Source organism: Zea mays, chromosome 5 (assembly GCF_902167145.1).
Source record: "Zea mays cultivar B73 chromosome 5, Zm-B73-REFERENCE-NAM-5.0, whole genome shotgun sequence".
Taxonomy (NCBI): domain Eukaryota; kingdom Viridiplantae; phylum Streptophyta; class Magnoliopsida; order Poales; family Poaceae; genus Zea; species Zea mays.
The window spans coordinates 66,993,829-67,008,043 of NC_050100.1; the positions used below are offsets into that span (position 1 = coordinate 66,993,829).

Below are 14,215 nucleotides of genomic sequence, written 5' to 3' on the forward strand. Positions count from 1 at the left end.
TCACATCTACATATATTGTTTTATCCATTTAAGCGGATGAAATTTAGTAGGAATAATTCATGTAAGATGTTTTACAATATTGATTATAAAAAAATTCAAACATATAGCCACATTTTATAAGTACAATAAAATAAATCTATAATCTTCACATATTTATTTGAAAGGATATAATTTCTTATGTAAACTCTACGATGAGTTTCCTAATTTATTCCGAATGTGATTTTAGAGTGTTACATTATGTAAGCTATCAGGTCGAATAGATACATGTGGAGTAGCTCGAGCGGCCTGTCAGTCGTCATGATGTTCTTGTGTGGATGGTGGACTCCAACTTGCTTCCCTGCTTGACACGCGCTACAAATCCTGTCTTTCTCAAAATAAACATTTGTTAGTCCTAAAATGTGTTCTCCCTTTAAAAGCTTATGAAGATTCTTCATTCCAACATGGGCAAGTCGGCGATGCCAGAGCCAACCCATGTTAGTCTTAGCAATTAAGCAAGTGTCTAGTTCAGCTTGGTTATCATTAAAATCAACTAAGTTGACCATCCAGCACTCCCTTAAATGCTATTGAATCATCACTTCTTCTAAAGACAGTAACACCTACGTCAGTAAATAGACAGTTGTATCCCATTTTGCATAATTGAGAAACAGAAAGCAAATTGTAATCTAAAGAATCTACGAGAAAAACATTGGAAATGGAATGGTTAGGGGATATAGCTATTTTACCCAAACCTTTGACCAAACCTTGATTTCCATCCCCGAATGTGATAGCTCTTTGGGGACCTTCAATTTTTTCTTTTGTTCCATGCTAAGATTGGCAAAAAGAGCAAGTAAATCATCTTCATTATGTTAAGGCTCTAGAGTGTACCTTCTTCTTCTTGTCGTCCTTAGACATGAGACATTTGTGGCCGACGTTGGGGAAGAGGAGGCCTTTGTTTATGGCGATGTTGGCGGCATCCTCGTCGTCGGAGGAGTCAGTGGAGCTCTCGTCGGAGTCCCATTCTCGGCATATGTGTGCATCGCCGCCCTTCTTCTTGTAGTATCTCTTCTTCTCCTTCTTCTTCCCCTTCTTGTCTTCGTTCCTGTCACTTTCACTAGAAATTGGACATTTAGCTATGAAATGACCGGACTTACCACACCGGTAGCACACCCTCTTGGAGCGGGGCTTGTAATCATTCCCCCTCCTTTGCTTGAGGATTTGGCGGAAGCTTTTGATGATGAGCGCCATCTCCTCATTGTCGAGCTTGGAGGCGTCAATTGGAAGCCTACTTGGTGTAGACTCCTTCTTTTCTTCTGTCGCTTTGAATGCGGCGGGTTGCACCTCGGTGTAGAGGTGGCGCCTTGCTCCGAGTTGACAATGTGTTTGGAGTCTTTGATCATAAGTTCAAAGCTCACAAACTTGCTGATAACTTCCTCGGGAGACATTAGCTTGTATCTAAGATCCCCACGTATTAATTGTACTTCAGTAGGATTACGAAATACGAGGGATCTAAGAATAACCTTGACCATTTCATGGTCATCCCATTTGGTGCTCCCAAGGTTGCACACTTGATTCACCATGGTCTTGAGCCGGTTGTACATGGCTTGCGGCTCTTCTCCTTTGTTGAGGACGAATCGACCGACTTCTCCCTCGATCGTCTCGCGCTTCGTGATCTTGGTCACCTCGTCCCCTTCGTGCGCCGTTTTGAGGATGTGCAGTACTAGACAAAACGAATAAAAATGTTGCCTCAGCTATGTCCATGTCTGCTTCATAGGTCGAATTCTCTATTTGTTTTCGAGACAAGACATATTCTCCTCTACTTTAAATATACAAAAGATTTTCTCTTCTATAACTTCGATGGTGTACCTCCAGGGATTACCTTTTTGTTTTTGCTGTAACGAAATTGTGTTTTGATTTAAAAAAATGGCTTTCACATTTTTTAAAATTTAGCAACCGGATATACCAAAAACCGGAGCGAGAACTGCTGCTTGTACGTGAGCAATAACAATAAATTTACCCACAAACCGTACTTCTCGTTCGGTAAATAAATCCATGTGTGACTCCTATAAATATAGTGATTTTTTCATCATATTATATACAGAGAAACTCTATCTCTCCTCTCCTCTATCTATCTTTACGCTTTACACGATTGAGACCAAGAAAAGCCAATACCTTTAGCTCTTGCCATCAGGATTATTATAGGCTAACTCTACGGTGCATCCTACCAACATGGGACCAAGGGCTGACCACCCAACATATCGAAACCTTAAAAACGCTCTTATCGGGTATCGTAATTAGGGGTAACTGGATCACACACCTAAACGCGCTTAACCCCTAGAGTACCGTCATACATATTCCCTCAGGTCAAGAAAGTATGAGCCATGATTCGTCCGAGCCCTCACTCGGGGGTCACTCGAAACTCCGCCTCGCTCGAGCTCACCCTCAGGCAAGGGCAGCGCTCGAGGAAATCCTCGTCCCATCCGAGGTCCCCTCTCCACGGAACCGTCGTTTCAATGTTATGAAAGGCATGCCCGAGAACTTGAGCATTCAATGTGTATACCTACCCCACGTGACATCGTGTCAAACAGGGGCGATAGGACTGCAGTCCCGTCCACTTTCACCAACTACGATGACGCATGCCCGAGAATAACGACTACTGCTCCCCCATGTCGTTTGCCAACTCTGAATGGGACCCTCGTACGTCAAAGCATGGTCTGGCCCTCGAGAGGAAATTACGCTTCACCCGAAGCCGGCCTCAGCCTCGGAGCAAACTCTGCCTCGCCTCGAAGCAAACTCTGCCTCAGCCACCTACCACCACCACCACCCCCCATGAATACCGCAGAAGGCCGCTCCTTCAACTGTTCCCTGCGTGACTGCAAGCCCCAGAGTAGGCTCGAACATGGCCTCGGGAAGACTTCCGCCTCGCCCAAGCGTGGCTTCGGCCTTGATAATATAGACAAAAGGATACCCAACGTCACCAAAAAACTATAGAGCTGACGCCAGATACCCTACGTATTGCCAAGAGCTTTTTGCCATACTTACCACTGCTCCAACCACTACGACTCGGATAGCTCCTCCATCGGACAGGTTCGGGTACGTGTCCGAGCCCCGGACCTTGGCCTCGGCTCTCTGCTCGGTGAAAGATATAAATACAGGAACCAGATTAACTGTTGTAGCTGCAATGACATTAACTGTTGTAGCTGCAATGACATTAACTCTGGGTGGTTATCGATCCATATATTATATGTATTGAAGTGATATCCTCATCAATGAGTCATCAGAGGCCGAGTGCCTTAGACCATTACTTGCAGACTGCTTCTCCTAGGTGCGGGAGTGTCCTTGGGTTTCTTCATTCATGCTTTGTAAATATAGAGAGCAAAATGACTTTGTAAATCATAATTCAAAGAGTGGGTTTCTTCATTCATGCTATGTTGTACTCAGCTCGACCCATCGATGAAGTCATAAGCATTTCACATGCCGATGGAAGATTATTGCTATTCACCTATTCATGCCACACACAATGCACTAGTATGTGGAAATCAGATTCAAAATTGCGTGCGAAATTGTTTGAAAACGGATGGAGGAAATCCATAGTGTTTGGTTTGGTGTGAGAGGGGCCAAATTTATCATCGGATTGGGGGCACAAGAGGATCAGATCATCAGACCCAAGATTCAGTATTCGTTCCTCTGAGCCCAGCCAAAGCCAACACGACGTCGTTCGTTCCCAGGATCCAAATCCTCGGTGTTTACTACTACTAATAATAACATAAAAATGGAACCAAATTCCTGAAGATTTCTACAGCATTTGGTTGAAGTTGGAACACACGAGCATTTACGCAACCAGTCCTTTTTCCTTTTCATCAATCACTGAGCCTCTTCTTCAGCTTCGGCGGCGGCAATCTCTGAATCCAAGAGGGAGATGAACTGCTGGCTCACATGCTTGGCGACAGATATCATGTCGAAGATGACGCTTGGATCCAGCCCTGCCCCTCCCCTCTTGGTAAGCCCGCATATCTGGCCATGCCTGTTGACTGACACCGACACTGCAGAACTCATCTGGGATTCTTCCTCTGAGGTGGCATCAACGATGTAGTGCCGACCCACCTGAAATATGAAACATGCGTGTACAGGGCACTGACCTGAATTTTCGTAGATACTGCAGCAGGAGAAAAAGCATAAAATAGGGCATTTTTTTTGTTGCCGGTGGTGGCCAATTGTTTCCTGGGTAGTGTTCTTCACGTGTCAATGCATGCAGGGGCACTCTCAACTGATAAGTCTAGTGTGACATGAATAGTATTGAAGCTACTCAATATTTTGTATCTCAAAACTCTCAAGATACATACGCTAGAGGTTGGACCACTTTTTAACACTTTGCACGCGAACATCATGCAATCAATAATGCGTATGTCTACTCATACTCAAGTACTCAACACCAAAGAATAAATAGTTCGGTAAGGAACACATTACCTTGGTTAATGTAATAATAATAGGCACACCGGATGTGTCAAACTGCAGAAATTCCTCATCACTTACATCAACTTCAGGTTCCTCATCAGATGCAGCACTAACAGAAACATTAACTTTTGGTATACCTGTATCACTCAAAGCAACCTGCATGTACATGGAATGTTAGCACCCTACAAATGTGCTAATTGCATCGTATTGTGTCCAACTAATGCACTGCCCATCAGTCATAGCATGGATTTTTTGTGTTTTACATAAAGGAAAAAAAACACTTTATCTCGAATAGAATGGTCTGAGGATATGCCAAGGGTTGTCATGTCACTTGACCAGACTCTTAAACAACAAAGTGGGATTCACAGAAGAAATGAATCGGTGAATTTTGGGGTAGTAACTCAATCATATACACAGCTCACTGGGTATTGTTAAGCTAGCACAAACTAAAAGTAGAAATTATAGGCTCCATTCAAACAGTTGCAAGAAAATACGAAATTTAAAACTGCAAGTAACAAGCAATACAAGTCAAAAAGTCACCTTTATCGCAACAGCTAGCGCATCTAGCAAATTACCATCAGAACTGACCACAAGCCCATCAATGTACAGATCCCAGCAGACCTTTCCATCAACAACAATTAGGGATGACAGATCAATTGCAGCACCTGAAATGAGAATGTTGTTACTTGATGCTGACAGATGTGTTATCAATTCAATGCAGCATAGTCAATTAAATGGCAACAAAATATTGTTGGTATAAGTTTAAATTGAAAGAAAAGTGTATACACACAAACAGTTGGATACCAACATGAGAATCAATTTCTCATTAAAGATTTCTTGACTATAAGTCTGGATCAAAGAATAACTGGTTAACACGCTAATCTCTAAATGAAATCTCCCCAAAAACCTGGAAATTTGAAGGACAGTAACAGATATGAAAGTTCAACAACTACAGCGCACTAAAATCACCTTTATATGAAATGTAGTATGACTGGCAGAAATAATGGCACTAATTAATTAATTATTTTTTTGTATATGTCATCCATAATAACACTTGCAACATTATTATGTACGCCTGCAATTAAACAGGCATGGCAATGGCAAACGGTACTGATATGTGATGCCGCTCTAGTTTGCGTATCCAAGCAAACATGCTTAATAAATGATAACGTACATCCAAATTGATAGGTATAATTCACTGCTTAGCAAAAGTTTAACCTAAGGAAAATACATCTAATCAATTGTACTACCAGTCGTAACGACACAAATAATGATGACACTCATGTCCAAGTAGTAGTTATAACTGATGATAAATATAAACAATAAAGACATTAGGAATATCAAACTAAAGGAGATCACCGTACGCAGACCACGTCAAATACAAGGATTTTAGGGAGGCAATGAAGTTATATCTTACCAGCACCACTTTTACCACCCAACAAGCATCTTTGCAGGGAAACAGAGAGCTCAGCAGACAATTCTTCAGAGCCTCTACCCTAGAAAATTCCAAATAAAGGAAATAAGATATGCATACAGAAGTAAAGTCCAGACTACAGTGCCAAACATTGGGTATATGATGAACACAAGTAATATATTAGACTGTTGGTTATTTTCATCCGATCCAGCCACAGCAAATCGCCAACCTCAAACAGAGGCTCAGCGGTTGGACTACAGTCGACAAAAATGTCAACTTTTCCTTTGTCAGGGTGAAGAATGCTTGGTTTTCCTAGTTCAGCCTGCAGATGCCAAGCCATCGAAAACATAGAAAGTCAAATAAAATGACACCATGGAAGAGATACAACACTCTATTTGCAATGAGTTTATTTTATCGAGTTTATCTAAGTAGTAACAATATCAGTAGACAGATAGACACCAACTTGTTGACTCTCTAACATAATGTTTATTGCCACTGAGATGGATCAAACAAAACTTGCATTGAGATTTCAGGGTTAACAGATTTACATAACAAAATCGAGTTAAAGCATTATCTTTGCAACATACGTGTCTAATGCTTATTAACAATCAATAACTGACAACCTCACTGTCTTGGGAACATCAGAGAGGACTGAACTAGACATGAAAAGAAAATACTTGCCTTGCCCTATTTGCAGCAAAATGCAAGCGGAGGCAGGCTCTTACCTTGACACTAGCGATTATTTCAGTGGCCCCCAACCTAACACGCGCTGAGCCATTCGCCTGTAACAATCACCAATCCGAAGCAGCATAAACGCGCAGGCACAGGGGCATTCCAGAAAAAAAAAAGGAAAAGAGAGAGGCTTGTGGGTGCCTGCCCCAAAACAAGTTGTGAAACCTAACTGTGGAATGACTCCGGTTTCGACGGAAAGGGACCGGAACTGCAGCCGCCTACGTCCATCAGTGCGAAAGTCCTGTGCAATGCCGCGCGGATGAAGTGTTTCTCCCCTTCAGAGAGGCCCACCATCGTCCTGGACACTGCGGGACAGAAATGAACACAACCGGTGCCAGAGGCATTCCGTCGAACACCTAGAGTGCTACTCAGTTATGTCTCGTAACTGGATCACAGCCCAGTACGAAAGCCAAATAGCGGGAACTCGAGGGAAGGGGTGTGCGTACTTAGTGGATACTCGTCACCGGTAATTTGAAGGGAGTGAGAATGAGCACTGAGACCTGGCCTAGCTACAGGAGGCGAGAGAGCGGGAGAAGAGAGCGGCAGGGGTGAACGCAGCGTTGGGAAATTTTATAGTCTGCCACCTACCCAACAGAAACAGTCATGGCACAATGGCCATCCTGCTAAAACTAATAAATAACTTCACAGAATTGCAAACCGGTGCCCTAAATTTCTTCTAAATTTGCCACTATGTGTATACTTTAAATAAGTGCCAAATCAACCTGCTTTTGCTCTTGAACCTTGAGGGCAATGGCATTATTGGCATATGTTGAGCTGAATTCGCTAATACTCCGTTCAGAGATGCAGATATTGGAGCATGAAATTGGAAATTAGAATCAGCTTTATAAAATTCTATGTCCTCCAATATCAACATCCAAATATCAAAGGGACATAAGATTAATCAGATTAATTAATAGTATGCGTCTAAGCTTCTTTTCAAAAGATGAAATACAGACTTGAACAAAGGCACAGGGCCAAGACACAGAACACTCAGCTTCAGAACTACACCAACAAGGGGATCTATAGTTTAATCAACTTCGTCGCCGGAATAGAAAATTGACAAGGAACAAAAAAAAGAATTGTCCAAGAACATCTTGTAACCAAGGAAGCAAGCATTCGATTATTCTAAGTATAAATGTGTGATCCAGCAAGAATCCATTATTGCAAGCTCGGGCTTAACAGCAAGAGCGCCCGATTCCTTATACACACACACATACAACCAGGTGTCTGTCTACACGGTGAGTTCCGTCCTGGAGACAAGAATGCCATCGGGATCGGCGTAGAGCCACTCGCCGTCGCAAATCCTGGTTCCAGCGATGTTGACGGGGACGTGCTTCTCGCCCATCCCCTTCTTGTTGGCCTTCATAGGGTGCGAGCTGAGAGCCCGGACACCGATGTCGCAGCCGTTGATCTCATCCACGTCCCTGATGCAGCCGTTGACCAGGATACCAGCCCACCCGTTGTTCTGCGCCTGCTGGACGGGGTTGCCGCCAAGGATGGCGCAGCGCATGCTGCCGCCGCCGTCGACCACGAGGACCCTACCGTGGCCTTTCTCCTCGAGGAACTCGCGGACCAGGACGTTGTCCTCGTAGACCTTGAGCGTGACGATGGGGCCGGCGAAGACCTGGCGCCGTCCGTAGATCTGGAAGATTGGCTGGAGCGCGCGGAGCTCGCCGTTCATGATCAGGTGAGGGTTAGCGTCGCATACTTCGGCGGTGGCCAGTGGCAGGGCAGCCATATTTTTTTACTTCTCACTCCTGCTGCTGTCATGAGAAGACAGGGAAATCAAACACTGAACACAAGGAGATTGATTCCCCGTCACTCAGTCAGGGTTGTGCATTCGATTCTTGGCCCAGAGGAACATGTGATTGTGGTGCAGTCACCGGCGCAATACGGGCTAGCACTTACTTATGCATCTACTACCTGCCTTTCCTTTCCTTTCGCGCTCGGGGTCGTGATTTCGTTATTGTCTACTCTATGAATATGACTGGAGTGTATAGGGAAGGGGATAGAAATTGCTACCTTGGATCTGATTAGACAATAATAATACAGTATAATACCAAAGGACAAGGATAGCGATAGGAAGGATGACTCACCAGCACAAGCACAAACGGATCGGATCGGATCGGATCAGATCTCCGGCGGCGGCGAGGGGAGGGGAGCGGCGCCAATGGAGTGCGGGTGGAGGGGACGGGATTTGGGAACGGACAGGAGGGGAAGTGGCCAGTGGGTGGGGTCAAGACAGGCGGCAGACCTAGGCAGCTGGGACTGGGCAGTGCGCTTCGGTTGCTCTCATCCTGATGCCGGCGGTCCAGCGTACAGTCCCTCTCGCTCTCGAGCCAGTTGTTTTTCGTTCGTCTATTTTTTATTTTTTCACTTCTCATTACAGGAAGGAAGGCAACGAAAAATTCTCCGTCAATAAATAGTTTCATATCCCATGATGAAAGATCTCCATAAACGTATGTTTGTAAATCCTTAAAGTTTGAAATGAATTGATTGAGATTGGTAGAGGTGCTCCCTTAATCCATTCCAAACCGAACAAATCCTAACGAGAATTTTTATCCTCACTTAAATTATAATTAAAATGTGTGTTCTTTATTATAAATCTAAAACATTGTCATTTATACATATTATTGGATGTAATAAATTACTATGTGTATATTAAAATAAACATACTTATATAATTAGTGATCTTTTGAAAAGATAATTATTTATTTTTATCACTAGCATTACATGGAAATATCGTCACATACAAGTTGGAGAAATAAAAACTTTCTTATCTTCATCCTTACTAAAAGAATTTCTCGTGGAATCGAACATCAGGTTCCTGTTACCATCTCTACTTTCCATTCTACTTTCCATCGATTCCTTTTCACTTCGGAACTTGATTTTTGGTTTTTTGCATGTTCATCCACTCAAGTGATTTTTTTCCTCACAAAAGACAAAAACATACCATAAGTACAATATTGTTGTTCTCCATAAATATCATATGTGAGAGTTTTTCTTCCTCTAGTAAAGTACTCCCTCCTTTTCAGTCTATAATTCGTTTGACCTTTTTAATACAAATTTAACTGACTTATTGTATTAAAAAACTTCATAATTATTATTATTTATTGTGATATGGTTTAGCATATACTGCACTTTAAATATGGCTTTGATTTTTTTTCATTTTTCGCAAAAAAAATGAATAAGACAAGTTGGTGAAACTTAACAAACGAATTATAGTTTGAGATGGAGGGTACAAATTGCCGAATGATTCATGAGTAGGGGGAAGGCTGTTTATATTTGTTTTCATGGTATATATGAGGGATGACAACGGGCGTTGTGCGGAGAGTGAAGCAAACACGTACCCATGTTGACAGACATCACATCAAACCACACCTATATTCATAATGTTTAACTAGGTGAATGTCCGTGCGTTGCTACGGAGTGAACATGTTATAATAAAATATATTGAAATTCAAAAATACAAATTGCCATGAACACAATAGCACAGTCAATTTCAGGAATGAGCACATATCTTTAGGTGAGAAAACATCAAAATAAGACAAAAGAAACATGAATCATGTTTCTCGTGTCACTTTCATTTAAATTCAATTCAGATTTGAAGATAGAAACTTGAATTCTACAAGAAGAATGAGTGAATGACCAGACACAATCATTTTTTAGGAGACAAAAACAGAAGCAAAAACATATTGAGAGATCTTGATAGTGCCATAATGGCAAGATATTGTGCATGAACAGTCTCCAGAACACGAATTTGTTGCTTTGATTTCTCTATCAATAATTTCCTCGCAGCATGATGCAAATCTCAAAGTTGGCCTACCAACCCGTTCCTGTACTACAAGCTACCATCCTACTGCATCATTCATCCGTACAGGATTCTTTCAAGACCAGACCATATATGCAAAACCAAAAAGACATGCCAAATTACAAGAATTCATGCTAACAAGAAAAGGAGCGATCAGAATTCACAAAATCATACCATAGCATTTGTATTTATTATACAGTGGTTTCCAAGCAACAAATTGAATTATTGAATGAACCAGTAAAAGAGAGTAATTCTGCGCAAATAAAAATCCATGGATGCTGCTACAAAGGGGGAACAAAAATCTCTACACAGTAACTTCATCCTCATTTGATCTTGCTCTATTTCAGTGCATCTTGGGAACACAATCAGCACCACAGATGACTGAATTAGTGATAACCAGGGGACAGGCTGGAGCATGGTGTACCGTGAGCTAACAGGGAAGTTGTTGATGGCACCATGCTGGCATGTTCATGCTAGAAACATGGTTGAAAGTCGCCTAGAGGAGGGTGAATAGGCGAAACCTCAAAATTATAAGTATAAATACAAACTAGATCCCTTGATTAGTGATTGGAACAAGAAACACAATTATCGGAGTGCAAAACTAAGTCCTTTGCTTGCAACGAGTATAGTTTTCAAAGAGTGCAGAATTTAATCAATAGCAATACTACTAGAAGTAGAGAATAATGCAAGAGGGCTCTAGACAAAAAGAGGATAAACACAAGTTCTTTCTTGCAAGGAGTTGCTTCTCTAAATGAGAATTTAACTTGAAGCAACACAAAATAATATTAGCAAAGAGTAGCGCAAGAGAACTTAGAAAGGGAGAGAACAAACAAATCACAAGCAATAAACACAAGGGATACGGGTGATTTGTTTTACCGAGGTTCGGCCCTCGAAGGCCTAGTCCCCGTTGAGAAGTCCACTAAGGACGGGTCTCTTTCAACCCTTTCCCTCTCTCCACCGAACACCAAGACCGGCGAGCTCTTCTTCTTCTCAAGGATCACTTAAGACCCCGCAAGGATCACCACACTCTTAGGTGTCTCTTGCTAGCTTTACAAGCCTCCAAAACTTTGGAGGAAGTTCAATGGGAGTCAAAACTCCACGCACAAATGAACACAAGATGTAGCACACACTTTCTCTCGATGAATCTCACAAGGCACTATTGTTAAACTCACACGAGAAGCTTTCTTTTGCTTGTTCTCTCTTTTGTGGTACTTGTGTAGGTTGAAGTGGTCTAAATCTTATGTATAGGATGGATCAATGAATAGAGGTGGTTGGGAGGGCTTGGATATGTCAACTATATGACTTGGAATGTTGCTTGGACTCCCACACCTTGAAGTGGCCGGTTGGGGTGGAATTTGTAGCCACCAACCAAATTGTAGCCGTTGGAGAAGGCTGCTGGCGATGGGCGCACCAGACAGTCCGGTGCGCCACCGGACAGTGTCCGGTGCGCCGCCACGTCACCCTGTCGTTAGGGCTTGGAGCTGGTCGACAGTTGGAGGCTTTGTCCTCATACGGCACCGGACAGTCCGGTGCCCCTCTGACCTTCTTGATAGTCGCCTAGAGGGGGGGTGAATAGGGCGAAACTAAAATTTACAAATATAAACACAACTACAAGCCGGGTTAGCGTTAGAAATAAAATCGAGTCCGCGAGAGAGGGCGCAAACAAATCGCAAGCGAATAAACAAGTGAGACACGCGGATTTGTTTTACCGAGGTTCGGTTCTCGCAAACCTACTCCACGTTGAGGAGGCCACAAAGGCCGGGTCTCTTTCAACCCTTCCCTCTCTCAAACGGTCCCTCGGACCGAGTGAGCTTTTCTTCTTCTCAATCAAACGGGAACAAAACTTCCCCGCAAGGGCCACCACACAATTGGTGCCTCTTGCCTTGGTTACAATTGAGTTTTGATCACAAGAGCAAGTGAGAAAGAAAAGAAGCAATCCAAGCGCAAGAGCTCAAAAGAACACGGCAAATTTCTCTCTCTAATCACTATGGCGTTGTGTGGAATTTGGAGAGGATTTGATCTCTTTGGTGTGTCTAGAATTGAATGCTAGAGCTCTTGTAGTAGTTGGGAAGTGGAAAACTTGGATGCAATGAATGGTGGGGTGGTTGGGGTATTTATAGCCCCAACCACCAAATGTGGCCGTTGGGAGGCTGTCTGTTCGATGGCGCACCGGACAGTCCGGTGCACACCGGACAGTCCGGTGCCCCCTGCCACGTCATCACTGCCGTTGGATTCTGACCGTTGGAGCTTCTGACTTGTGGGCCCGCCTGGGTGTCCGGTGCACACCGGACACGTACTGTTTGCTGTCCGGTGTGCCAGTATGGGCGCGCCTGACCTCTGCGCGTGCAGGGCGCGCATTAAATGCGCGGCAGAGAGCCGTTGGCGCGGAGATAGCCGTTGCTCCGGAGTCGCACCGGACAGTCCGGTGCACACCGGACAGTCCGGTGAATTTTAGCGGACTAGCCGTTGGAGATTCCCAAAGCTGGCGAGTTTCTGAGGCTGCTCCTCCTTGGCGCACCGGACACTGTCCGGTGTACACCGGACAGTCCGGTGAATTATAGCGCGAGTGCCTCTGGAAGTTCCCGAAGGTGACGAGTTTGAGCTGGAGTCCTCTGGTGCACTGGACACTGTCCGGTGGTGCACCGGACACTGTCCGGTGTACACCGGACAGTTCGGTGCTCCCAGACCAGAGGGCCTTCGGTTCCCACTTTGCTCCTTTGTTGAATCCAAAACTTGGTCTTTTTATTGGCTGAGTGTGAACCTTTTACACCTGTGTAATCTGTACACTTGGGCAAACTTAGTTAGTCCAATTGTTTGTGTTGGGCAATTCAACCACCAAAATTATATAGGAACTAGGTGTAAGCCTAATTCCCTTTCAATCTCCCCCTTTTTGGTGATTGATGCCAACACAAACCAAAGCAAATAGAGAAGTGCATAATTGAACTAGTTTGCATAATATAAGTGTAAAGGTTGCTTAGAATTGAGCCAATATAAATACTTAAGAGATATGCATGGATTGTTTCTTTCTTATATAACATTTTGGACCACATTTGCACCACGAGTTTTGTTTTTGCAAATTCTTTTGTAAATCCTTTTCAAAGTTCTTTTGCAAATAGTCAAAGGTAAATGAATAAGATTTTTGTAAAGCTTTTTCAAGATTTGACTTTTTCTCCCCCTGTTTCAAATGCTTCTTCTTTGACTAAACAAAACTCCCCCTTCAAGAGGGTTTTGATATACCATTTTTGAAATACTACTTTCTCCCTTTTGAACACAATAGGATACCAATTGAAAATATTCAACACTGAGTTTTTTGAAATTGGTGGTGGTGGTGGTCCTTTTGCTTTGGGCTCATTTCTCCCCCTTTTTGGCATGAATCGCCAAAAACGGAATCATTAGAGCCCTTGAAGTGCTATCTTCCCCTTTGGTCATAAATGAGTTAAGATTTTACCAAAGACGAAGTCCGGTCCTTTTGCTTTGGGCTCATTTCTCCCCCAAGGATGAAGTCCGGTCCTTTTGTTTGATGCTCATTTCTCCCCAAAGAATAGAGAGTTGCTTGGAGTGATGACGAAGTATGAGTTACGGAGTGGAAGCCTTTGTCTTCGCCGAAGACTCCAATTCCCTTTCAATATACCTATGACTTGGTTTGAAATAGACTTGAAAACACATTAGTCATAGCATATAAAAGAGATATGATCAAAGGTATATGAGTTATGAGTGCAAGTTAACAAAAGAAATTCCTAGAACCAAGAATATTTAGCTCATGCCTAAGTTTGTTAAAAGATTGTTCATCAAGAGGCTTCGTAAAGATATCGGCTAATTGATCTTTA

At 43.1% G+C, this 14,215-nt stretch overlaps 2 protein-coding genes across 4 annotated transcripts; both read right to left on the reverse strand.

Annotated features, from left to right (window-relative positions):
• Positions 1-3,539: 3,539 nt before the first annotated feature.
• LOC118471885 (exosome complex component RRP42-like) lies at positions 3,540-6,871 on the reverse strand. Its single transcript, XM_020538406.2, is given in 8 exon segments — positions 3,540-4,080; positions 4,444-4,587; positions 4,972-5,096; positions 5,849-5,927; positions 6,075-6,167; positions 6,571-6,627; positions 6,747-6,832; positions 6,835-6,871. Coding segments are annotated over 8 exon segments (861 nt in total). The 3' UTR covers positions 3,540-3,840.
• Positions 6,872-7,483: 612 nt separating this feature from the next.
• On the reverse strand, positions 7,484-8,913 carry LOC100283919 (regulator of ribonuclease activity A). 3 transcript variants are annotated; one of them, XM_023302509.2, is made up of 2 exons: positions 8,674-8,913; positions 7,484-8,334 (listed from the first exon to the last, which is right to left on the reverse strand). In XM_023302509.2, the coding sequence occupies exon 2, from the start codon at positions 8,313-8,315 to the stop codon at positions 7,809-7,811; it is 507 nt and encodes a 168-aa protein (XP_023158277.1). In that variant the 5' UTR covers positions 8,316-8,334; positions 8,674-8,913; the 3' UTR covers positions 7,484-7,808. The 3 variants fall into 3 exon arrangements, with proteins under 3 accessions (XP_023158277.1, NP_001150289.1, NP_001335907.1); NM_001156817.2 differs by having other exon boundaries at positions 7,657-8,340; positions 8,674-8,865; NM_001348978.1 differs by having other exon boundaries at positions 7,676-8,337; positions 8,674-8,818.
• Between the last annotated feature and the right edge of the window lie 5,302 nt (positions 8,914-14,215).

Excerpts from the sequence above, each read along its gene's own strand:
- LOC100283919 (XM_023302509.2), bottom strand. The coding sequence starts at position 8,315 with ATGGCTGCCCTGCCACTGGCCACCGCCGAAGTATGCGACGCTAACCCT.